Source organism: Emys orbicularis, chromosome 11 (genome assembly GCF_028017835.1).
Source record: "Emys orbicularis isolate rEmyOrb1 chromosome 11, rEmyOrb1.hap1, whole genome shotgun sequence".
Taxonomy (NCBI): domain Eukaryota; kingdom Metazoa; phylum Chordata; order Testudines; family Emydidae; genus Emys; species Emys orbicularis.
In genome coordinates, this window is record NC_088693.1 from 46,670,366 (window position 1) to 46,695,132 (window position 24,767).

At 42.6% G+C, this 24,767-nt stretch overlaps 1 protein-coding gene across 2 annotated transcripts in view; it reads right to left on the bottom strand.

Moving 5' to 3' along the window:
- PDE1A (phosphodiesterase 1A) overlaps positions 1–24,767 on the bottom strand; it is a 259,510-nt gene that overhangs the window by 35,066 nt on the left and 199,677 nt on the right. For both annotated transcript variants that reach the window (XM_065413365.1, XM_065413366.1), the window contains exons 7-11: positions 23,073–23,173; positions 15,974–16,099; positions 7,483–7,584; positions 7,247–7,367; positions 1,572–1,653 (exon numbers count right to left, since the gene is read on the bottom strand). In XM_065413365.1, the coding sequence (XP_065269437.1) occupies positions 1,572–1,653; positions 7,247–7,367; positions 7,483–7,584; positions 15,974–16,099; positions 23,073–23,173 (532 nt within the window). The remainder of the gene's footprint in view (positions 1–1,571; positions 1,654–7,246; positions 7,368–7,482; positions 7,585–15,973; positions 16,100–23,072; positions 23,174–24,767) is intronic.

A 24,767-nucleotide genomic window follows, 5' to 3' on the forward strand; every position in this document is an offset into this window, starting at 1 on the left:
CACATAAAGTGGTACTGAAATACAAATGATTATTATCTAATCACAATAGGTCCTAACCAGGCAAACACCTACAGTAACTTCTCACTTAACGTCCTAATTATGTTATTGAAAAATGCAACTTTAAGCAAAACGATGTTAAACGACTCCAATATCCCCATAAAAATTAATGTAAATAGGGGAGCTTAGGTTCCAGAGAAATTTTTTCCCCAGACAAAAGACATTATATACATACACTGTATAAGTTTTAAATAATTTTAAGCAAACAATTTAATACTGCACTCACCAGTGATGATTGTAAAGCTTGGTTGAGGCAGCGGCGTAGCAGGGTTGGGGTGCGGGGGCTTGCCCACCCCGCCCACCCAGCATTCCAGCTGGGGAGTGGGCAAGCCCCGGCACCTCGACCCCGCTCCCCGGCGGGGGGCGGGGGGGGGCGGGGAGTCAAACAGCGTCATAAGGGAACATTGCAGGACTTTAAAGGAGTATGTTCTCTGATAGGTCAGTGACCTAATAATGAAACAACATTCACTGGGAGGACGTTAGGTGATGAGTTACTGTACTTGAGTAGTCCAACTGAATTCACTGGGTCCACTCGCGTTCATATATAAATGTCTTCAGGATCAGGGGCCCAATCAGTAGCAGAGTTGGTATTAGAAGTCAGGAGTTTTATTAACTTCCAGTTATTAATCCACTATACCACACTGCCTTAGATATTAGCGTTTTGGGGGGAAAAAACTAGTCTGGCTCCTTCTAAGAAGAGAAAAGAATGTTTAATAGGTTTGTCATGCTTCTCTATGTAAAATTTAAAAATAAATTCTGATTCTTATTGGTTCATAATATGGACTAGGTCCTTTAAATGACTTTTCAGTTGAACAATTTAAAAAGGCTGAGACAATAAGACTTTAAAAGTCATTGAATGGGGAAACATAAATAATATTATACCCATTTTACAGTTGGATTAAGTGAGATAGGAAATCACTTGCCTAAGGTCACACAGTGAGTCACCAGCAGTGCTGGAGATAGATGCCAGGAGCTTGTTTGAAGGGCCTTTTGAAAACAGTGAGTTACTTGTATCCAGCCAGCTTGACTCTATGGGTATATCAATGCTGCGATAGGGATGGTCTCAGAGCCTGGCCTGAGCCTGAATGTCTACACTGCAGTTTTATAGTCAGCTGACCCAGGCCAGCCACAGGGTACGTCTGCACTGCAATAAGACCTTTGTGACTTTGAGTAGGTGGTAACTTCTCCATGCTTTGCTTTACCAAATTCTAAAATGTCTATAGTAATAGCTGGACCCCAAGAGTGCAGATTTCCAGTACCCTGATCTAACCACTAAACATACTGTCCCATATGCTTCATATGCCATGCTGAAAGAGCTTAATGTCCCTTTTGACAACAGCATGTCACTAGTGTAATATGCTCTGATTTCTGTGAGTAAATGTGTAGGAAGAAATGTGCTGTTTATAGTAGTATCTACAGCTTTTTGAAAACATTGTGTGCAGTGTGAGAATGGAGGATGACAACACTACATGCTCCTACATTTATGAGAAAAAGAAAACAGCACTGATCATTACCTATTTGGGACTGAGCCACCATGGTAGATTTGCGGTCACAAAGTGGGGAAAATGGTAGCCCTAAAGCAGCCTCCTTGTCTCCCTGGAAAAAGCAATGTTTCATATTATAAGAATACATATACAAAGGAGAAAGCCTGAACACTGCTCTCTGACCAATTACTTCTACAATTCACTTCTTTTCCTAAATTAAAACAAGCTGTGGGTAAAATAAATCTAATATTGTTTTTTTAAATGAAAAAGAGAGAAGAAAAGGAAAAGTCAGCATTATAACTTAATTTTAACAATTTGCATTGAAAAGAATATGCTGAAAGCAAAGATCTTGTCAAGACCAAAGCATCTGCCACTGTGATTTAGTATTTGTCAGGGAAGGAAAATAAAAAGCATGTTTTATAAGGAGACCTTCTGCAGCCTCACAGCTTGGACTTGGAGCACCCAGACATCATTCAACTTAACTTCTCTTGACGAGACAGTGGGGGAGAGAAGGGGAAGCCGACCATTCTGATATTTTCCCAACTATATAACTGCATTTTAGAATGCAGCGGTCTCCACATTTGCCTGGAAATTCATTGATAAATTTGTAATTGTAGAATTAAGTCCTTTTGCAGGTGCATTTAAAATATAGACCTTTGATATTCTTATCATTTAGCACTGAACGATAATAAGGAACGGATGTAAGAAAAGCATAGAAAAATAATTTCAATACAACTGCTTAAAAACAGCCTCACAGATAGAAGAATGTGCTTCAAATAGAAATGGAGGGTTTCACCACTTCTTCCCTTAAAGTCCAATTGAATTCCAAACCTAAGTGAAGCTATGGATAGATATCTAGAGCTAGAGGAAGAAAGCAGAGAGAAAATATAAAAAATCTATCGGTGGCCATACATACAGAATGGGCCCAGAGAGAAAGAAAAGAGACAGAGGACCAAATTATGGCTGACCTTGTGCTTTATGCCTGAAATGGGTAGAGTGCCCAGAGACCCCTTCCCTCACCCTGCCCACATAGAAGGTACCCATAATTTGACTATAGGGAACAGAAGAGAGCAGGAGCAGGTAGTATTACCAAAAGGAGCTAATGGTCCCCAGAAGTGAACGACATGAATATAAATGAAGGCGATCCACTGATTTCATCTAGCTGAGGATTTGGTTCCATGGGCTTCTACTGCACTAAAGGTTTTATTAAAAAAAAAATTGAGCTAACCAACCTGGCTTTGCTTTCATGGCTTAAGATCAGGGCCAGCGCAACCTATTAGGTGACCTAGGCGGTCACCTAGGGCACTAGCATTTGGGGGGTGGCATTTTCTTCAGCGGCAACCGCAGAGGCCGGAGCTTCGGCGGCCTCGGTTGTCGTCGGCATTTAAGCAGAGGGAGCTGGGGCAGGGGGGCGCGGGGAGGGCCGCCTGCAGCAAGTAACGGGGGGGGGGGGCGGCATGCAGGGGAACTCCCCGCCCCAGCTCACCTCTGCTCCGCTCCTCCCCTGAGCACGCCGCCCCGCTCTGCTTCTCTCCCTCCCAGGCTTGTGGCAAGCCTGGGAGGCGGGAGAAGTGGAGCAGCGACGGCGTGCTCGGGGAGGAGGCAGAGCAGAGGTGAGCTGGGGTGGGGAGCTGCCGCACGGCTCCCCAGGCAGGGGGGGGAGCTGCTATGGGGGGGGCGCCTCAGGGCGGAGGGGGGGGTGGGGAGCTGCTGTGGGGGAGGTGCCTCAGGGCGGAGGGCGGGGTGGGGAGCTGCCACAGGGCTCGGGGAGGGGGTGGAGCGGAGGTGAGGAGCTGCCGCACGGCTCCCCGGGCCGGGGGGGGGGGGGGAGTTGCCGCAGGGCTCGGGGAGGGGGGAGGGCGCAAGGTGGAAGTTTCGCCTTGGGCGCGAAACATCCTTGCACCGGCCCTGCTTAAGATGCCTCCAGAACTCCTCATTGGAATTGTGGCCTGAATATCTAACATCAGGAGCATGTTATTACTTACATTAACATTGGTTTTTTTTGCCAGGATAAAATAACATTGCATTTGAGAACTCAAAAGTCAGGAAATTCCATGCAAGAGTTAAAATCACAGAACTAAAAATCTAAAAACTTAACTCTCTTGAGCTTATGCCTTAAAATACTTCTTTACTGGGTTATGTATTTTTGACATTTCATACAATATATAATGAAAACTGTAATTTCTTATACAATTTATATATTGTAAATTGCAGTACATGACACAGCCTTAAGATTTGACATGATCTTTAATTCTCATGAGCTATAAAAGTTAAGCAAGCTAAGTTTGAAGAAAATCAATTAAATGACTTAAAAATTATTATTTGAAAGTTGAAATTTTATTTGCTTGTTTTTAAATAAACTCAAACCTAGAGCAGAATGCTGTCAGGGCTGGGTGGTTGTTTGAGGGACCTCAGCTTTATGTTTCTTTATCATTATGCATTTGAGATGGGTGGGTGTGGTTTGTGTTTGTTTTTTTTAAGTGAAAACTTTTTTTATGATAATGTTCTAAGGCTTTGCCCTTGAAATTATTACTGATATGTATTTTAAATCTTAGTGCCAGCTGAATAAAGTTTTCTGTCTAAGATAATGTCCATTTTCCATCTGTGCCCACTTTTAAAACTGCATATTAAAAACTGCTATGTTCTCAGAAACTCTCAGTTTCTGCTGCTTTTGTCTGTGTTGCAGTGTAAGCAGGTAAATGACATTTTTAAAAAATTTAAGTTCCAAAGTCTTGAAATGTCTTTATCATACTTAGGTCTTCTAACATGAACAGTGTTTTACTATTTGGAAATTAACCTTTTTGACTGACCAACATAGTACAGAATGCAACAAACATACAATAAATAAGTTTTCAATTCCTTGTCAGTCCTAATGTATCATCATCATTATTATCACATATTTTATAAGACAGGTTGGTTAACAGACATCAAGCTGGATGTCAGAGCTCAAGCTCTTCATATTACATTTCAAGTACTGCTTTTATTACATCCATTTAATTTATCAAGCCAGTTTCAGTTAAAACAAAGTATTAAGCCTTCACGTGAAACTCAAACTGAATCTTGTTCAGAAATTGTAAGTTTAAGTTTTATTTTATTACTTTTGTTTTTTTTATGGCTTTGCACTTTCTGGCTTTGACTGAGACCAGAAACAGACAAACCAAACTAGTGTGAAATAGTTATTATCATCTAATTCCCAGTCTGGACGGAAAAAGGAAATGAAATTCCAGCACATTTTCTACTTTGCATGGGCTCTGAGTTCAGCTAAATGTTATAATCCGATCCTGCAGTTCTTATACAGGCACCGAAGTCGATGGGTGGGAGTTTGGGCTGTATACAGACTGCAAGACTAGACACTCCCCCTATTTCTCCCCTTCCCTCCCTCCCCTCTCGACTGCTTGTCTGCAACGTATTTTAGAAGCTTTGGAGATTCATCTCTCACGAACATTAACCAGAACTGTTCATATTAGAGATATGTGCAGCTTATATCCTGTCTCGACTGACCCCTTCCAGGTTAATGTAGGACTACTCCTGTTTGAAAGCCACAAAATACAACATAGCAAAAGGACAATCTAGATGGGCCAGGCAGCCAATATCTATCTTTCCTTATGTGCTTTGTCAAAGATGTAATCACTGAAGGTGCTATGATATTATCTAAATTAGGTTTTGATCAGTTTTTTTTATGGCTCTTTTTGTGACAACATTGCTGCTTCTCTCTGGGCCACTAGGTCCAATTTTAATTTAATCATTGTTGTTTTAAAGCTTTGTCCAGGGCCCAGACTCACAGGGATGGGCGCTATATCCCAAATACAGGGGGATAGTTGCTTTAGTTACTTTGCTGACTCAGGAAGACACTGAAGTATCTATATGCTCAACTTTCTTTTCCTTTTGTAAGGATATATTTTAATTTAAAATAATTATGGTGCTCTAAAATGAACTATTCAAATGCTGTACAGAACAGTGGGGAAATACCTCTTACCCCTTTGGTGATCACCTTATACCCACCCCACTAAAAGCTACCCATTTAAAAGCAAGTTAATTTCAATGTTAATCTCTTCCTAAGAAGTGCCTAGAATATTCTACCAAGTGCTATTTCTCCCATAGTGCTTTAATACTGAGGGCATAGCATAGTTGCATAGACTAAAATTGAGCATTAGGAAAATACGGGAGACAGCAAAATGCATTTTTCTAAAATGTCCCCACCAGGGCCGGCTCCAGGGTTTTTGCCGCCCCAAGCAGCCAAAAAAAAAAAAAAAATCCGTGATCGCGATCTGCGGCACTTCCGCCGCCACTCTACTGCTGCCGCTTCATTCTTCAGCAGCAATTCGGCGGCAGGTCCTTCCCGCTGAGAGGGACCGAGGGACCCGCCGCCGAATTGCCGCCGAAGAGCCGGACGTGCCGCCCCCTTCCATGTGCCGCCCCAAGCACCAGCTTGCCACGCTGGTGCCTGGAGCCGGCCCTGGTCCCCACTATTAAATTACCTATTTTACCCATTCCACTATTGCTTCTTTTGTTACCATTTTAAGGGCCCATATCAAAATGATGCTCAATATTGAGATAAATAAAAAGGAGGGGTTAGAATATATTTTTCTCTTATTTCAAGCAATTTTTAAATCCTGAACACAACAGAAAGCAAAAATCACTCACTCAAAGTTAATTGGTAAAGTGATCACAGGTGGTCTTTTTACCGAGACAAACCCAGTTTTTCACATGATGTCCTAGGATCGTAGACAATTCTTGAAAGACACCTGAAATGTCCTGTTTTTTTCATTTCACCACTTGAAATGTTTGCTTTTCCCCCCTAACTACACAATGTTTGCTCAGTGGTATTGCTAGACAGTAGAATTTGCTCTGCGTTTACAAGCAAGGAGTGTTTGGAGTGACTAGAAAGGTAGAAACAAAGTAAACATTGTCAAAGCACTTCCTCTTTATTTAAAATTAGCATTAATTGCACTTGCTCAGTGATTCAAGATAAACTCATTGTTTGTTACTAGAAAAAATTCTCCACTCTGTGAAATAAACACATGTTGCTATTGAATCAGAAGCTGGCAATAGTACACCACACATTTTTTAAAAACTGCATTTTGTCTTTTGTACGACTATTTCACCACCACAAAAAATACTGCCACATTGCTGTGTCACTGTGTTTGATTCCAAAATTATGGCCACATTATCAATAGAAAGACTCCCATTAACTTGAGTGGTCTCCAGATCAGGCCCACATTGGGCATGAAAGGAAAATTCCATCATCCCTATGTGGCATACGCACTAGCTCACAACAAGGGGGAAAGGGAAGACTTATGTAATATGATATGGATACAACATTCATCTGCCTTCTTTGCTGAACACACATCCTTCACATATCCAGGTACTCCCTCCTACCCAATGCCTCTTTTTAGTTCAGAGTGTATACAGATCTCTGTCTAAAGAATGAAATCAGCTTGACAAATTATAATACTTTTAGAGAAGAAAAAAAGCTAATGCTTTGGAGCCTGCCATCAGCTGAAATTGATATTAACCAACATCCTATTCATCTTACTCACATGAGTAGTTGTACTGAAGACAGTGGGACTACTTCTGAGAGTAAGGCAAGCACGATTCTGATCACTCTACTAAATTATAACTGACAGTATTCTCGCAGGTGGAATTATAAAATATCTAACTGTAACTAATACTTTAACTATGTTAACAGATTTTGAAAATGGCACCTGTCGAAAAAATTCTTCCATCAGTGCCGTTGTCCACCGGTAGTGCAGTTCCCAAGATTTTGCTGGATGGCTTATGTCTGCTGCATGTAGAATCAAAGACATGGCTTTGGCTTTGTCTATCCTGTCAAATCAAGGACATGCTCCAATTATCTCAGAACAAAAGCAACTATTTAAAGTCTTTTCTTGTGCATGAACTCATTTAAAACTTCTAAAGAACAGAATGGAAAATAACCTACCCCTCTGTCTGCTGCAGAGTATGTCGCATTGTTTTAATTTGCTGGAAATGTCCTGACATATCTGTTGACAAGACCATCTCAATGACCAGGCTACGCAGTTCCCTAAAAGCAATCAAAAGCAAAGTTACTAATTACAATTCATTTATTCTGTTTACGGAACATTTGCTTGAGAAGCACTGGTTAATTCATATCTTTCTAAACAAAAGTGAACACTTTTTTAATTAAAAAAAGCACTTCAAGACATGATTAGCAACTGGAACCTTATGTCCCTAAGGGGATTCTGTGGCAGCAGCATACTTCACAAAATCAGCTCTGCAATTATTATTTCAGAGTCGTGCTGTTTTGTGATTCCTCTTTTCTAGTGCATAAACTATAATTAAGTGCAATCCTGGCTATAACTCTTCTGCTTATTTCACCCCAGTACTAGGATCATCACATTCAGAAAGAGGGGGGACCAATTAGACCGTTGGGTCCACTACAACAGCAGGAGGATATAAGCTTCCAACTTAGTGTACAGCAGATACAACACTAATATTAGCTGCTAGAAGGTTCAGGAGCCATTTAGGAGACCAAGAAGTGTCAAGTCTGAAATGTTAGGAATTCAGGCTATTTAAAGTTCCTCTTTATTCTTTTCCACTTTTTCAAGTTTGGTCAGAACAGCACCAGTGTCCAATACCCCACGAGCTTAACACTATGGACCATTACAAAGTGGCACAAATTAGAACAGCTCTACATTTTATCTACAGCTTGTACATATTTCTTTCAAAGACAAAGGTTTGTCTGTCAACCTTCTATTCAATAAACACACAAATATATGCATGTATAGTATAAATCATTAACTCCCATCACTAGCAATTGCTGATTTGGTAACAAGTGCTTTTTCATTCACTGACTCTTAGTGACATGCTGTATACATATCCCATTAGGGTGAAAGGGAGCTGCAGGTAGGTAGGAGGATGTAGGGGAGAATACATAACCTTAAATGTGTGTTTATGAAGCATGCAACCTTATGCATAGTTCTGTGATCTTAAAATTCTTTCTTCCGTAATACTGAGACCTTGGACTCTACTGCTAATCACTGATAATGCAGCTTATGAAGGGCCCAGTATCTAGGGTTACCATATTTAAAAAATAAAAAAAGAGGACACTCCACGGGGCCCTGCCCCCGCCCCTTTCCCACCCCCGCCCCCGCCCAAACTCTGCCCCTTCCCCACCCCAACTCCGCCCATTCCCCGCCCCTTCCCCAAAGTCCCCGCCCTAACACCCCCTCCTCCCTTCCAGCCACGCAAAAAGGGCTGCCCAAGCGCTACCGGCTTCACGGTTTGTCGGGCAGCCCCCAGACCCTGCGCCCCTGGCCGGCGCTTCCCCAGCGCAGCTGGAGCCCAGGAGGGGAAGGGGAAGGCGCAGGGTCTGGAGGCTGCCCGGCAAACCGTGAAGCCGGTAGCGCTCGGGCTTCGGGCAGCCCCCATGCCTCCGGACCCTGTGCCCCCGGCCGGGCACTTCCCCTCCCGGGCTCCGGCTGCTGTGCTCCTCCCCTGACTCTTCGGCTCTGTTTAAGAGCCGAGCTGCCCGAGCGCTCCAGCTTCGGGCAGCCCCCATGCCTCCGGACCCCAGCCGCCAGAGCAGAGCAGCTGGAGACTGGGAGGGGAAGTGCCCGGCCGGCAGCTGGGGTCCGGAGGCAAGGGGGCTGCCCGAAGCCGGAGCGCTCGGGCAGCTCGGCTCTTAAACAGAGCTGAAGAGTCGGGGAGGAGCACAGCAGCCGCAGGAGGGGAAGTGCCCGGCCGGTATTTTCCCAGACATGTTCGGCTTTTTGGCAATTCCCCCCGGACGGGGGTTTGATTACCAAAAAGCCGGACATGTCCGGGAAAAACCAGACGTATGGTAACCCTACCAGTATCAGACCTTTCAATGGGAACTCCCTGTTGAAAATCAGCAGCGTCAATTAGATCAAAGACATGTAGGAGATGGTATGACACTACACCCCATATTTATCATGGGGGTATGATTATGATATGATTATGATGTAATCAGTGGGAAATTATGATTTGCTGAATATGATTATCCTATTTGTATCCATGTATCCTTTTTGGATCTGAAGTTATGAATATTGACTATGTATCTGAGTTTCAAATGTGGTTACACCTGGGTGACACCCATTACGCAAAATGCTTTCTGCTTAGACAGCTGGTGGGGAAGGGCCTATTCAGGGTAATGGGCCATTAGGAAAAACAATAGGCCTTAGGACAGGGGTTCCCAAGCTTGGTTTGCGGCTTGTTCAGGGTAAGCCCCTGGCGGGCCGCGAGACACTGTTTACCTGAGCGTCCACAGGTACGGCTGCTCGCAGCTCCCGGTGCCCACGGTTCGCTGTTCCCGGCCAATGGGAACTGTGGGAAGCGGCGCGGGCGGGGCCACTGCTTCCCGCAGATTCCATTGGCCGGGAATGGCGAACTGCAGCCACTGGGAGCTGCGAGCAGCCGTATCAGGTAAACAAAGCGTCTCGTGGCCTGCCAGGGGCTCACCCTGAACAAGCCGCAAACCAAGTTTGGGAACCCCTGCCTTATGAGAAGCTTATCTCCCACCTGGTGAGCCTTCCTGAGATCGCTCCAGACAGCCTGTAAATAATGGCTGCTATGACTCAGCAGGGCATGCAAGGGTATGTGACCAGACCACATGACACTGATCTCCATTTTGGGTACCTGTCTTTTTCCACAAACTGGGCTGGGAACTGTTTTTTGGAACAAAGGGTTCCCACCATAGGCAGGGAGTGACATCATCTGTTGTTCTTCACTCCCCCACAACTCAACACCTGGAGAAGCTCCGAAAGAAAAGGACTTGGAATGGGGGTGGGGATCCCAAGTTGCAAAGCAAGTGCAGCTTGTGCCTTGAGAATCTGCAAGCCTGCTTGTATCATCAGTCAGGGTGAGAAATTGCTAATTCATATCCAATCTTTCTAGTATTATTAGGCTTAGTTTGCGGTTTTGTTTATTTACTAGGTAATCTGCTTTGATCTGTTTGCTATCACTTAAAATCTGTCTTTTTGTAGTTAATAAACTTTGTTTTAATCTAAACCAGTGTGCCTTTGAACTGAAGTGTCTGGGGAAAATCTCAGCTTGGTTTAACACAAGTGTACTGTGCATATTCCTCTCCACATTGAGGGAGAGGAGAACTGAGTAATAAATTCGTACTGGTCGGGGTTTTGACCAGGGCAGGATGGCACAGCTCTGGGATCCTAGGCTGGGAAGCTGGGGGTTATCTTGGCTGTAGCCTCTCTATTGTTGGTTCATGCAGCGGCTGGCCAAAGCCTGCACACAACTGCAGTTGGGTGTGTCCCTGCCTGTGTGAATGCTGGTGGGAGTGTAGGACCGGGAGCGGTCTATAGCCAGTTACAGCAGCACAGTCGGGAGGGCTCTCAGTTACTACAGAGAATTCTTTCCCAGGTGTCTGCCTGGTGGGTCTTTCCAACATGCTCAGGGTCTAACTCATCGCCATATGTGTGGTTGGGAAGAAATTTTCCCCAGGTGAGATTGGCAGAGACCCTGGTGGGTTGGATTTTTTTTTACCTTCCTCTGCAGCATGGGGCACAGGTTACTTGCAGGTTTCAACTAGTGTAAATGGTGGATTCTCTGTATCTTGAAGTCTTTAAACCATGATTTGAGGACTTCAGTAACTCAGCCAGCAGTTAGGAGTCTATTACAGGAGTGGCCTGCAATGTGGAGGAGGGCAGACTAGATGATGATGGTCCCTTGTGATCTTAAAGTCTGAGTCTGTGAGTAAAATGTGGCATTCAGGGGGTTCTAGAACAAACCTTGTTAAACATTAGTGTGAAATGCTATGTTTATGCTTTTAAGATATGAGTTAATTACAATTCTGTTTAGAGGAGATGTGATGGTTTATTAAAAGTTTTGAGACTGAGCTCCCTCAACAGTAGGTTTAAGCTGGTGTCACTCATTAATTTCAATGGATTTACTACTGATTTGCACTGGTGTAACTGAGTGGAGATTCAGACCTCCCTTTGCTATTCAAATAATGATGTGCAACCATGGCAACCTTGCCTGACCTCGTGATATGACACTAATTAACCTGCATCCCAACTGTTCCTCCTGCACATTGCTTTGAACTTGTACCCTTCAAATGAAGCAAGCCAATTTTTGTAAGAAACAGGCAGAAGTTGCATGGAAACTGAGGGGTTTATATTAGTTACACTCTGCTGTTTTGGGGGAAAATAGGAAAGAAAAAAAACCTAACACAAACCTGAAACAAACTTCTACTCCCTGTTTCTACAGATTTTTCTTTCCTTTGAATTTGCAATTCTTGAGCTCACTTTTAAGAGTAATCCCTGAGCCCCCGCTCAGCACGAGGCCCTGTCCCCTGCTCGTCCTCTTCCCCTCAAGGATTGTCCCTGGCCAGACTGGAAGCCTGAGCTAGGCCGTGGTAAGAGCTGCCCAGGGGGTCTGGACCACTGTGGGGAGCCCCAGACCCTCCCCCTGCCTTGGGTGGCACATCCAAGGAGGTGGGTATACAGGCTGGAGGTTGCTCTCGGGCACCCCAGCCCCCTGCCCAGGGCAGTTGGAAGGGCCAGGGCTCCCTGGGTGGTTCTTACCACAGCCTGGCTCTGGCTTCCAGCCAGGCCAGGGGGCGAGGCCTCGTGGGGAAGAGGAGGACCAGGGGGTGGGGGATTGAGGGAAGAGGAGGGGCAAGAGGTGAGGCCATGGAGGGGGTGGGGTTCCTGCATGTGTCCTGTGTTTGCTTTTTGAAAAGGTGGTCGCCCTACCTGACACCCAGAGGTTGCAGGACAAGATGTCTACCACCACTACTGCCAGCGAAGACCACAGGGCACCCATTTGCCAGCACTGCTGCTGCTGTGTGAGCCACTTAGAAGAGTACCCCTGTACTGCTGGGGAGGTGGAAGCATGGCGGATCAAAGGATAATGGCTGGTGTGGAAAGGGAGACCAAATTCTGCTCACAATAATACCTGCACAGTCCAATTGTCTTTGAGGAGTTGCATGATGTGAGAGCACAATTTAGTCCACCATGTACATAAAGCTGCAGTACTGGCCCAGACAGAAGCCTTTCTGTGTAACATCTTCTTAATTTGCATGTATTCGTTTATTTCCTCTTTGAAAGGAGGGTGAAAGGATTGCTGGATTTTTTGGAGAGGGGAGGTAAGTAAGGGAGAAGAGTATGGAAAGAATGGATTTTGTGTGGGGGTGGGTGGGTGAGGTTTGGTTGAGGGAAAGAGCGAGGAATGACTATACTACTTGGGGAATGTCACATGTATTAACCTCTGACAAAGCCCTTGTTACAATGTTGGCAGCACTTCACTGATTCAGACCCAAACCTTGTGTTTAAAGTTAATTGAGGCCGACAATTTATTAGCACATTCTCCCTGATGTTAAGAGGTAGAAAAAATAGTAATGCAAAAAAAAAAAAAATCTCAATCACTTTTCTTTATCTTGATGAAATAATTAGCAAAGCCATAGTTTAACCAGGCATGGGCATTAAAAAAGATCAGTACAACTGAAGAAAACAGGTCTGACAGTACTTAAGAAATGAATCAGACAGGAAGTGTGTTGAAAAAGTCGAACAAATTATCATTTCAATTTACTGCCAATTTGCTTTATTGTAAGCTTCAAAGCTATTTTAATGGCATGAATTTCAATAAAGAGAATCAAAAAAGTTCATTCTATTAATAATTAAAAAAACTGAAGTGCTTCTTTCAAGTGGCTAAATGGATTTTCCACTGTGCTATTGAACCAGGGCAAACAATAACAGGGAAACAAGAATATTTTTGAACTTACAAAATGAATACCAGGTGATCATAATTTTCCAACCTGACCCTCAAAATGAGGTCAACCAGTTCCACAAATTGAGTGGGTATTCAAATCAGTACTTAGGCACGCACAGATTTATTAGAGGTACCAATATTAAGTGCTGATTTATGTGACCAAATAGAGAATTGGGTGCCCTACTTTAGCTCAGGTAAGTAAATCCATGTATTCATGTTTGAGTATCGGTGATAACATAGCAGAATTTTCAGAAGTCTTCACAATTAATGATACCTAGCTACATGTAATAATTGGGCTTCCTGCCTCTATTAAATAAATATATTATACTCTCATTAAAGGGGCCAAATTTCTGCCCCCTATGGCTGCCATGCAACCTTGCTGACTTCACGTGGGTTGGATGAGTATAACAGAGAGCAGAATCTGGGCGCTGTGTAACCATTCCATATAAAGAAATTCTGATACAAATATCTATACTAAAACATCACTAACGTAAATAGGAAATACAGAATAGGTCACAATAAAAGGTATTTCAATAGCTAGTGCAAGCACAATTGGAGAGTAGTTGAACAACTTCTAAAAGAGCATACTAAATTACCACTAAAGCAAAGAGAAATGTAAGAGGAAGAGACAAAGAGCACCACTGAGAGAGAGGTGCCACATTGTGTACAGTCCAGCATAAAAAAGAAGGAAAGTCAGTATGAAGATTGATCAGTCTTGGTAGAAAAGACTATTTTAGAAATACATGTATATGCTACAAAAACTACACTATTACAGTCCAGATCCTGAGACCTGCTCTGCTCCAGTCTCCCAATGCAAAGCAGCATGGAGCTGACAGATCTGGGCACTGGAGGCTTCTCCCAGCACTGGGAAATCCTCTGCTGTCATAGGGACTCCTGTTCTATTCCTATCTCCCCTGCCCCAGCCACCTGAGGAAGGAGGAGTGGCTGGGATGCACTGGGTCCTGTTGATCCCAGGCTGCTAGTGTGGCCTCTGGGGGCAGCTGGGTGTAAATTCAGTCAGTGCCCAAATTGCACTGATTTATGTTGGGGACTAGTCCTTGGTGACCCCAAGATCAGGGAAGCCCAGAGATGTCTTTGCCCCAGTCCTTTCCTGACTGTAGCTTGGCTGGACCAGATTCTAGTCCTATATATCTTAAGGCACTTAGATAACATGTTAATGAGTGTGACAAACATCTAGCTAGGATAAAATATCTATGGAAAAAAATAAAGAGAAAAAGTTTAACTACTGACTCCACACCTCCATGTAAGTGGCATAAAGATTCAGAATCTTTCACCCTCTAAGTGACACAAACTGCTGGGGATTGAAAGGTATCAGCATCTGAAAGTTGTTTGCTGGCTCTTCTAGGTCCCCAAAACACTATCACTTTCTTCGTATTCAGTGGCAGTCTAAGCAGAGGAATCACAGAGATGGAACTATCCTTTCAATCCTCAGAAGGTAGAAGCCTCCAGAACAATGTTAAGTCATACTGGTGGAGGCAGTGTGGGTAAGAGAATACTCTCATAGCGCAAATTTAAAATCAGTTTTCAGAGCTATTGATCTTTGTCCAGAACTAAATTCATTTAAAGAATTTAAGGACAATGAATGAGAGTAAGTGTGCCCTGAAAAAAAAAATAAAGTCAAAAACATGTAGCAGTCCGCCTCAATCATAGAGATGAAAAAAATATTTTATGTATGAGGTGTGCCGCAACAATTAAGGGTAATTAATGGATTAAAAATCAATAGGTTTTAACTCCCTGTATTGTTAAATATTAACACCCTGATTGTCTATAAGCCAGTTTTACATATTCCATCTCTGAATTCAGCTACATGCAACTGAATTGTCTAACGATGGTCTGATTCCAAAGAGGAAATAAACAAATACATGCAAACAAGAAGGTGTTATACAAAGAGGCTTCTGTCTGGGCCAGTACTGCAGCTTTATGTACATGATGGGCAAAATTTGCAACTCCTCTGAAGACAATTGGATTGTGCAGGTACAGTATTATTGTGAGCAGAATTTGGCGCTCTGTCTTTAGGGACACCATTCCCTGCCAGTAACACCGCAATACAGCTATTGGTTAGATATTTTAGGGGTACTTGAATGATAACAGCTCTACCAATAGTAACACAGGAAGGCTTGTGATTTGAGTTCTCTGCATGCACTGTTGTACACCATAGCAACTTTCTTAATAATGGAAGACCTCAAGGCAGTCCCAACAATTATCATTTATGATATTGTGGCTCAAGTTATTGTGAAATGTCAATTACGATTCTGATCATCTTTTTTAATGCCCACTTAAGTTCTAATGCTCTTACATGCTTCCTTTCCAAGGCTTCTTCAGTTTCAGCTAGAACTCAAAGGGCATGTCTACACTTCAGGCTGGTGGTATGATTCTCAGCTTCAGGAGACATACTTGCTCTAGCTCTCAGAATTAGCGTGCTAAAAATAGAACATAGCCATGAAAGTGGGATGGATTCGTTGCCTTTAGTACGTGCTTAGGGTCTTGGATGGGTACGTACACGGGGTGGCTAGCCCATCGTGCTGCCAGGACTACATTCTATTTTAGTGCCCTAGCTCAAAGAGAGTTAGCATGAGTATGTCACCTCCAATTCAAAGTGTACACATATCCAAAATGAGGTGCAAAGGAGAAGACCTACCCTTTTTATTTATTGGAATCATCCTTAATGTCCCAATAGATCTTACCTCCAGTCATCTTTGGTTAAATTTGCCAGAATGTTCATCTCTTCCTCTTGCATAAGTCTGTAAGCAGCACTCACATGATGATTTTCAAGAACAGAACGATCATTGTACAAAATTGCAACGTCTGACCTAGGTATAAAAGAGGTATGATTAGCAACAGGACACTGATGTTAGCATAATAGAGAGAAAGGGGCTCTGTTGCCATTAAAGGGTCTGTTGATTTAGTTTGACATGATATTTATTTCGTCCTAGAAGATAAAGATCTGAAAAGAAAACCTCACAGATAATGCCTCATAATAAAAAAAAAAGTGCAGCTATGCCGGTAATTGAACTTACTTGCCATATTAGCTACTGTAAAGGGCAAGGACCAGATTTTGAATGTATCATTGTTTTCTCTTTATAATATGTAATTAATACATCAGAGAGATTAATTTGTGAGGAAAATCCTGAAAAAATGAAATTAAGAGAAAAATAATATCCTCAAACAATATTACTCCTTCTTCCACCTGTCTCACAAGCATTTGGACCAGGTACATCCAGTGGTATCAAAGGGGCCTTCTTTCATGTTTGTACCTGTTACATCATTTAGCAATAAAACAGCTAATTCACGAGGTATACAGGATAAGGGTCCAATCCTATAGTATTTACACAAAGAAAACGTTCATTGAATTTAAAGGCAGTTTTGCCTGAGTCCTACCTAAGAAAAGATTGCAAAATCAGGCTCGCTCTGACTAAAAAAAATTATAATAATACAACTTATATGATATTATATGTGGGGCAGGGAGTGAGATCTGTACTTCAAGTTGTCTGACAGTTCCCATTATAAAACCCTGTTTTCAATTGCTTATAACTTTCTTGAATTTCAACCATTTGGGCTAAATCCATGCTAGATATCTACCTCAGGCTGATTTTATTTTAGAATGGGGAGTTAGAAAGAGGTGGGAGGAATTTCAGCAAAAATGGTTCAGGTATTTCTCAAAATGGAGTTAGGGGAAATATATGTTCCTCCCATGTGAAAAAATTCTAAACACCATTTCACAGAGAACTTCTTGAGCCTCCATGCTTTGGAGTGGGGATTTGAAATGTGCCAGATGGGGGTAACCTTGATGTAAGGGGTTTGACCCGTGGAAATCAACCTGAATTTGACCAAGTTATTAGCCTCTGAAAATCTCAGTTCACACTGATCTGTAGAGACTTTTTAGAGTTTAGCAGTTAAATTTGCTGAAGATTCCACCCATGATAAGCATGCTCCAGTCCAGGGTTATAGTGCCCGAGCAGGCCTCTTCCTGCAATTGCTCCTCCCAGCTGCTTGGGGCAGCTATGGCACCAGGGATGAGAACTGATCTTTCTTTTCATGTCAATGCCCTCCTCCCCTCAAGCTGGTGCCACAGAGTTCCTGTGTGATGTCGGGCAAGTCATTTAAACCAAACTTTTTGCAAGTGGCTTCTGTGTGTTCTCCGTTTTCTGGAAGCTCAACCTGAGATGTGCACAGGGGCCTGTACTCTTAAGTTGACTATTCCTCTCATCTCCACTTCTGGAGGGCCTTAAAAACCGACTTTGTTGGGGAATTATGATGCCAGTTGGGCTAGAAGGAATATGCCCTTGCCATCAGGGCTGCCTCCTCGTCATTTCCTGGGACTCCAGAAACCACGCACTGCTGGGACTTCATCCCATTCCTGAAAGGTGTCCTGACCAGACCAGACCAGACAGAGGGAACCTGATAACATTGCTACCTCTCCCGGCTTTGGCTAAATCCTGAACACCAACAGGAATGAGACTTGGGTTCTTGCTGTCACCTCCTCCCTCAAGTGTCATTTTCCCTTCCCACCTTATTTCTTCTCTTTCTTCTCTTTCTCTCTTTTTGCCTTCTGTTTTAGAAGTGTCCTGCTTAGCCGGCCAAGACTGCATATTTTGCTTTGAGTCTGTGATCAGAGGCAGCTAAAAGCAATGCCTTAAACAGCCTGATGCTAGCTCAGATTTGCCAGGTCTCAGACAGAAGCTGCATTCTCTAATTTTATTATTCATTTCTGTCTTCTCTTGTGTGTGTTTGGTGTGTTTTGTCTTTAAAAAAGAAAAACTGGATGGGATTCAGCAGCAGCAGCTCCAGCCAATCTGAACGAAATGTTTGAATAGTGGGTAGTGAATGAGGTCTGGGGCCACACACTGGACAACTAAGGATAAAATTAAGTATTTTGTAGCTGCTCATTCACAGTGCAACATCCATCCTGTGCACTGAATGAGGAAGGTGTCCTATGGAAAAAATAGTATATGTGATCATATAATTAATTAGCAACGGTATCATAATGAATAAAGGGGCTGAATTAAGGTTGCACAAGCAACCATAATTCTGGCATTTCCCAAATTTTGAGTGCTTGACTTTGAAACTTGACCATTCCTTTATTGTAGTGTTTTTGAATGTCATACTATATCAAATGAGAGGAGAGGTACTAATCTAGCAAGCAGAAGTGCTCAAAATCAAGCTATTCAAACTACTCATGTGCAGTAGAAGATAATATTGTAATGGATTCACCAACGGGGGAGCTTTGCGACTGAAAAGTTGATAAATAATATGTAGCTTCTATTCTGAGAAAGGTCTGCTTTGATTACCTTGTATAAAGAGAGCTCTAAATATTATTTTTAAAGAGTTATGACCAGTGGCGGCTCTATGTATTTTGCCGCCCCAAGCACGGCAGTGAGGTAGCCTTGGGCGGCATGCCTGCGGGTGGTCCGCCGGTCCCGCACCTTCGGCGTACCCGCCGCCGAATTGCTGCCGAAGCCGCGGGACCAGCGGACCTCCCGCAGACATGCCGCCGAAGGCAGCCTGACTGCCGCCCTCATGGCAACCAGCAGGCCGCCCCCCGCAGCTTGCCGCCCCAGGCACGCGCTTGGTGCGCTGGTGCCTGGAGCCACCCCTGGTTATGACCTTGCTATCACTTGTTATCATTAGTGGTAATTTGTTAAGTCACAACAGTGTGCTTGACAATATGACCTCTTCCTGCATCCCAACTATTTCTGATTTGGGGACAATTCATACCTTCAAGTCAGTGGCATTGCTATGGGTACCCACATGGCCCCATAATATGCCAACATTTTTATGGCTGACTTAGAAAAACGCTTCCTCAGCTCTTGTCCCCTAGCACCCCTACTCTACTTGCGCTACATTGATGACATCTTCATCATCTGGACCCATGGGAAGGAGGCCCTTGAGGAATTCACCAGGATTTCAACAATTTCCACCCCACCATCATATTCAGCCTGGACCAGTCCACACAAGAGATCCACTTTCTGGACACTACTATGCAAATAAGCAATGGTCACATAAACACCACCCTATATCGGAAACCTATTGACCGCTATACTTACCTACATGCCTCCAGCTTTCATCCAGACAACATCACACGATCCATTGTCTACAGCCAAGCTCTAAGACACAATCGCATTTGCTCCAATCCCTCAGACAGAGACAAACACCTACAGGATCTCTATCATGCGTTCTTAAAACTACAGTACCCACCTGGTGAAGTGAAGAAACAGATTGACAGAGCCAGAAGGGTACCCAGAAGTCATCTACTACAGGACAGACCCAACAAAGAAAGTAACAGAACACCACTAGCCGTCACCTACAGCCCCCAACTAAAACCTCTGCAGCGCATCGTCAAGGATCTACAACCTATCCTGAAGGATGATCCCTCACTCTCACAGACCTTGGGAGACAGGCCAGCCCTCACTTACAGACAGCCTCCCAACCTGAAGCAAATACTCACCAGCAACTACACACCCCACAACAAAAACACTAACCCAGGAACCAATCCCTGCAACAAACCCCATTGCCAACTCTGTCCACATATCTATTTAAGGGACACCATCATAGGACCTAACCACATCAGCCACACCATCAGGGGCTGGTTCACCTGCACATCTACCAATGTGATATATGCCATCATGTGCCAGCAATGCCCCTCTGCCATGTACATTGGCCAAACCTGACAGTCTCTATGCAAAAAAATAAATGGACACAAATCAGACATCAAGAATTGTGACACATTCAAAAACTAGTAGGAGAGCACTTCAATCTCCCTGGACACTCAGTAAAAACTTAAAAGTGGCAATTCTTCAACAACAAAACTTCAAAAACAGACTTCAATGAGAAACTGCAGAACTGGAATTAATTTGCAAACTGGACACCATCAAATTAAGCCTGAATAAAGACTGGGAGTGGATGGGTCACTACAAAATGTAATTTTCCCTCTCCTGATACTCGTACCTTCTTGTCAACTGTTGGAAATGGGCGACGTCCACCTTGATTGCATTGGCATCCTTAGCACTACAAAAGTAATTTCCCCTCTCTTGATATTCACCCCTTCTTGTCAACTGTTGAGAATAGGCCACTGCCACCTTAATTGAATTGGCCTCGTTAGCACTGACCCCCCACTTGGTAAGGCAACTCCCATCTTTTCATGTGCTGTGATATATATATATATACTGCTTACTGTATTTTTCACTCCATGCATCTGATGAAGTGGGTTTTAGCCCATGAAAAATTATGCCCAAATAAATTTGTTAGTCTCTAAGGTGCCACAAGGACTCCTCATTGTTTTTGCTGATACAGACTAACACGGCTACCCCTCTGAAACCTGTTCTAAAGTGCTCTGTGATGATTTCACTACTCAGCTAGCTCTGCTGTTAGTTAGGTGGAAATGTACCCTTGAAACAATGAGTACTATTAAAAAATTCAAACTAACCACTCATGTGTATGGTATGGTACCACGGAAACTACAGAAGTAAAGCAGGATTGGAAAGTTTGTTTATTAAGTGAACAAAGCATATCCTACCTAAATAATGACAGTGTTTCTGTCCAGTCTCTTATTAATATGGGAAAATCTATGATTTGCCAATCAGGTATTTTGGTGAAGCACACTTTTTTTATCCACATAGCTAATCATGGTTGTTTTTAATCAGTGCAGAGATTTGACATGACTCTGAGGGTAATTTCTTCTACCTTTTTGAAGCAATAGAAACATGGATGAAAGGCGAATAGATCTCTTTTTTTAGGGTCAGATTCAATATGTACTAGTAAGTATTTAACTGTAAAACTCAGAGTTTAACAGCTTAATTTATTTTCCACTTTTGCAGTACTTCAAACCAAAATATAAAAGACTAAAATAGAAAAGCAGTTTAAACTTAGAACAACTGATTGAAGTGATACAACAATTTATTTTTAGCCGGACTGTGTGAATGCACCAGTATGTTGAAAAGGAAAGGGCTTTTGCTGGTAATCTAGCTGCAGACATGGAATTTGTTCATCATCAGATTTATCAAACCATATGTCCCAAAGCACATCAACTGATTAACCTGTATGCAGTCCTTACAGCGTTTAAAGCGTACCACTGGCAGGCAGTATAACCTCAGGTAAGTGGAAGAACACTTCTGTTCTCGTTTATGAAGAGTGGTTTTCTTGCCAAAATAAAAGTGATGGAAATAATTGTTCAGTATTTCAGTACGGCTGAGGAGGTTCCTGATGAGCCACTCTGCACTAGACTGATCCCTAGTTCCACAATCTAACTCTCATTAGAGGGTGGGGCATTGTGTCCCAATGATGCCTGGCTGCTCTAACTCATACCGGCTGTATCTATGGGCCAAGGGGTCATTATGGAAGCCAGTGATATCTGACATACGGAGTCCTGCCCACACCCCTTTCCCAAACTTCAGTGATAGAGACAGCACCACCAGATGTTCCCCTACTCTGGGCAATCTCAGGGCAGCAGCGGGTCAGGATCTGCCCTACAGTATTTAAAGAAAAAAAGATAGCTTTTTCTATAGTTATAACAAAGCAAACCCTGCCCAACATACTTTTAAATGATATAGTCATTTCAGCAAAAATATACTTAAGTCAATTATTAATTATTATTAAATGTCTTCATATGCCATATCATGAGAGGCCCAACCCCACCCGCACTTCTGGATTAAGGAAGAAAGGGCATGCTATGCGTTTTATACCTTTTTTTCTACTGCAATAGCATTAAATTTCCACTTACAGTGTTTTTCATTTGTAGATCTCAAAACATTTTTAAAAGCTGGGTAAATATCACCCCCATTTTACAGGGAGGGAACTTGAGGGAAAGAGACTTTCATAGCAAGGCAGTGGCAGCGTCTGGACTAGAACACAGGGCTTCTGATTCTCAGTCCAGTGCTCTCTCCATTGGACTACACAGTACACAGTATAGATGCTCTCAAAATAGGCAGAGAAAGGCACCTCAGACTCTCCCCACTCCCACCAGTCTAACTGCCATTTGTGTCTTTGAAAATGTCCTCGTGTCCCAAGGATCTTGCAACTTAATACAAACAAATACGACACCCCAAATAACAGTTCAGGTGGGTTTGAAGACATTGCTGGAGGGGAAGCAGCATTTAAGGAGGGATATGGAGGAGGGCAGGGAGGGTGTCTGGGGACTGGGAGGCCGACTTCAAATAGATGACCTAATGGGATACTATAAGAAGGAACTAAGCCAGAAATAAAGTGAGTGGGTACAAAGGATAATGAGAAGAGAGAACGCTCAGAAATATTCTGTACAACTGGCATCCTTGTCAGTCAGTGTTCCAAGCATTTTGCCATGACCCCTCACATATCAATGAGCAACCAACGTGAAGATTTCACTTTAAAGATATGCAACCAGATCCTGTGATCCTTATTCTCACATGCTGTCCTTGCTCACATGAGTAATCTCATTAGCTGTATCAAAGCCAAGGAGGCTACTCACATGAGCAAGGATGACATAGGTAAGTAAGGGCTGCAAAGCTGACTGCCATCTGTGTCCAAAGAAGTAAAACATTTTAGGAAGCAGAACTTTAATGTTCACAGCAAGGCCAACTTTTGAGAAATTGCTGGTCAGGTGAAGCATTTCCCGCTGAATGAGTGCCAAGAATCTCCTTTTCAATGTACTAAGGTACTATCTTGACCACAGCCAGTGGCACTGAGCCTTGCAACTGTGATCCAAAGGGTATGAACCTCAGATCTATGCCACTAAACTGCCTTCATTTTTCTCCTAGATCGTGCTGCAACAGCTGCATTCAGACATGCTATCACAAGATGAAGCACGCTTACCTTGTCTGGATATGGAAATTGTTTGTGGTCCCAGTATGCTCATAATCATGGACTGCAGCTGCGAAGATCATAGCTAAAATTTCCAGTTCTGTGAGCCAGTGCTAGTGAATAAAAGCAAAAACCAGTCACATTTTGTACAACAGCTTAACTGTGATATTACATTATTGAAAATGTTTCTACATGTAGCTTAATTAAACCTTACTTTTCTTTTTCTACTGAGTCATAAAATCTTGAACATTGCTAAATACTGTAAACTACAAGAGTCTCCTTCAGCTTCTGTTGACTTCATTGGGACAAGGATGGGCCATTTATGTGCAACAGCAAAGTAAAACTTGTATGTTAAAAAAATTAAGTAAATTGTTATTATTTGATAAAAGCTTGTGTGATAAATTTGGCAGAGGTTTTGAACATGAGGTCTTTTGTCAGCCAGCCAATGTTTGTCTCTCGCGAAATGACTTACACGTAAAACTTAATATTAAGTTACAATTGTAATTTCCCACTTAGTGTAAGATCTGATGAACAACGCACAGTGTTTTTCCAAGTACATCATCAACATTAAACATAAACTTTACCAATCCTGCAATATGGAAACTGGGTTATTTTTTTCTTCTTATAGTTAAATTACTGCCATTTTAGAAGAGTAGTTTTGTATAAAACTGAGGTCTGCTTGGTACACTTGTGACACAATTTTATATTTTTTTTTTTACTTGCTATCTGATACTATTCCGTGCTGCTGCATTTCTAAAGACACATGATACGAGTTCTATTGTCTTGCATAACACATTTACTCAGTCTAGATGACATGTATTCCATCTAAGACTGAACCCAGTACAAATCTAGTAACAACCACAAATTAACCACACATAGTCATATGCCTGGTTTGGCCGAAAATGTCTTACACCCATTTTGTAATTTTCATTAAATTGAAGGTCTCTTTGGATTTGATACATACCATACTCACCCACCCACTATCACGATTATTATTATGGCACCAGGTTCATATCATACAAGGTACAAGTGCTGTTTCATAAGCTGCCTGGATATGAGTACCACAGATTGTTTCATGAGGATGAAAACAGCCAGTAAAGATTCACTAGTATTTTAGAATAACATAGTGGGACATGCTGAGAAAAGATAAGACTGTCTGAATGCTGAGACTACTGACTAGTTGGTGAAGCTATGTAGATTTATGAAGAGTACAGTTAAGGAATGAGAGAAAGTACTGTAAGAAGTTCTAAAAATGGAAACAACAACCTCCATAGTATTTTGTATTATAAAAACTAGGCCCTGAGCTGGGACTGACTTCCACAATGTTTTCAACAGAACAACTGAAATAGAAACTCATACATTATTAGTAATTAAAGCTAAACAGAAAATCTTTAAGCCTCTCTTCCCCAAATCATTTTTTTAGCAACCACAATAGTTGCTGGAAAATCCTTCTATAAATTAGTAGAGAAATTCTTGCAAAGGTGTCTACGGACTGCAGTCAAATTTCACGTGAAACTGTATGCTGGCAAATATTGTAGCTACTACAGTAGGGCAGACAATATTCAGTTAAGTATTCAGATAAAACACACGTGGTCCCTTTAGCAGATTGAAATACAAAGCAAAAATCTTCCAAACATCTGCCTTTATATAAGACATGGAATGAGGACAGGAAAGATGGTTATGTCATATCTCCACTTTTCATTGCTC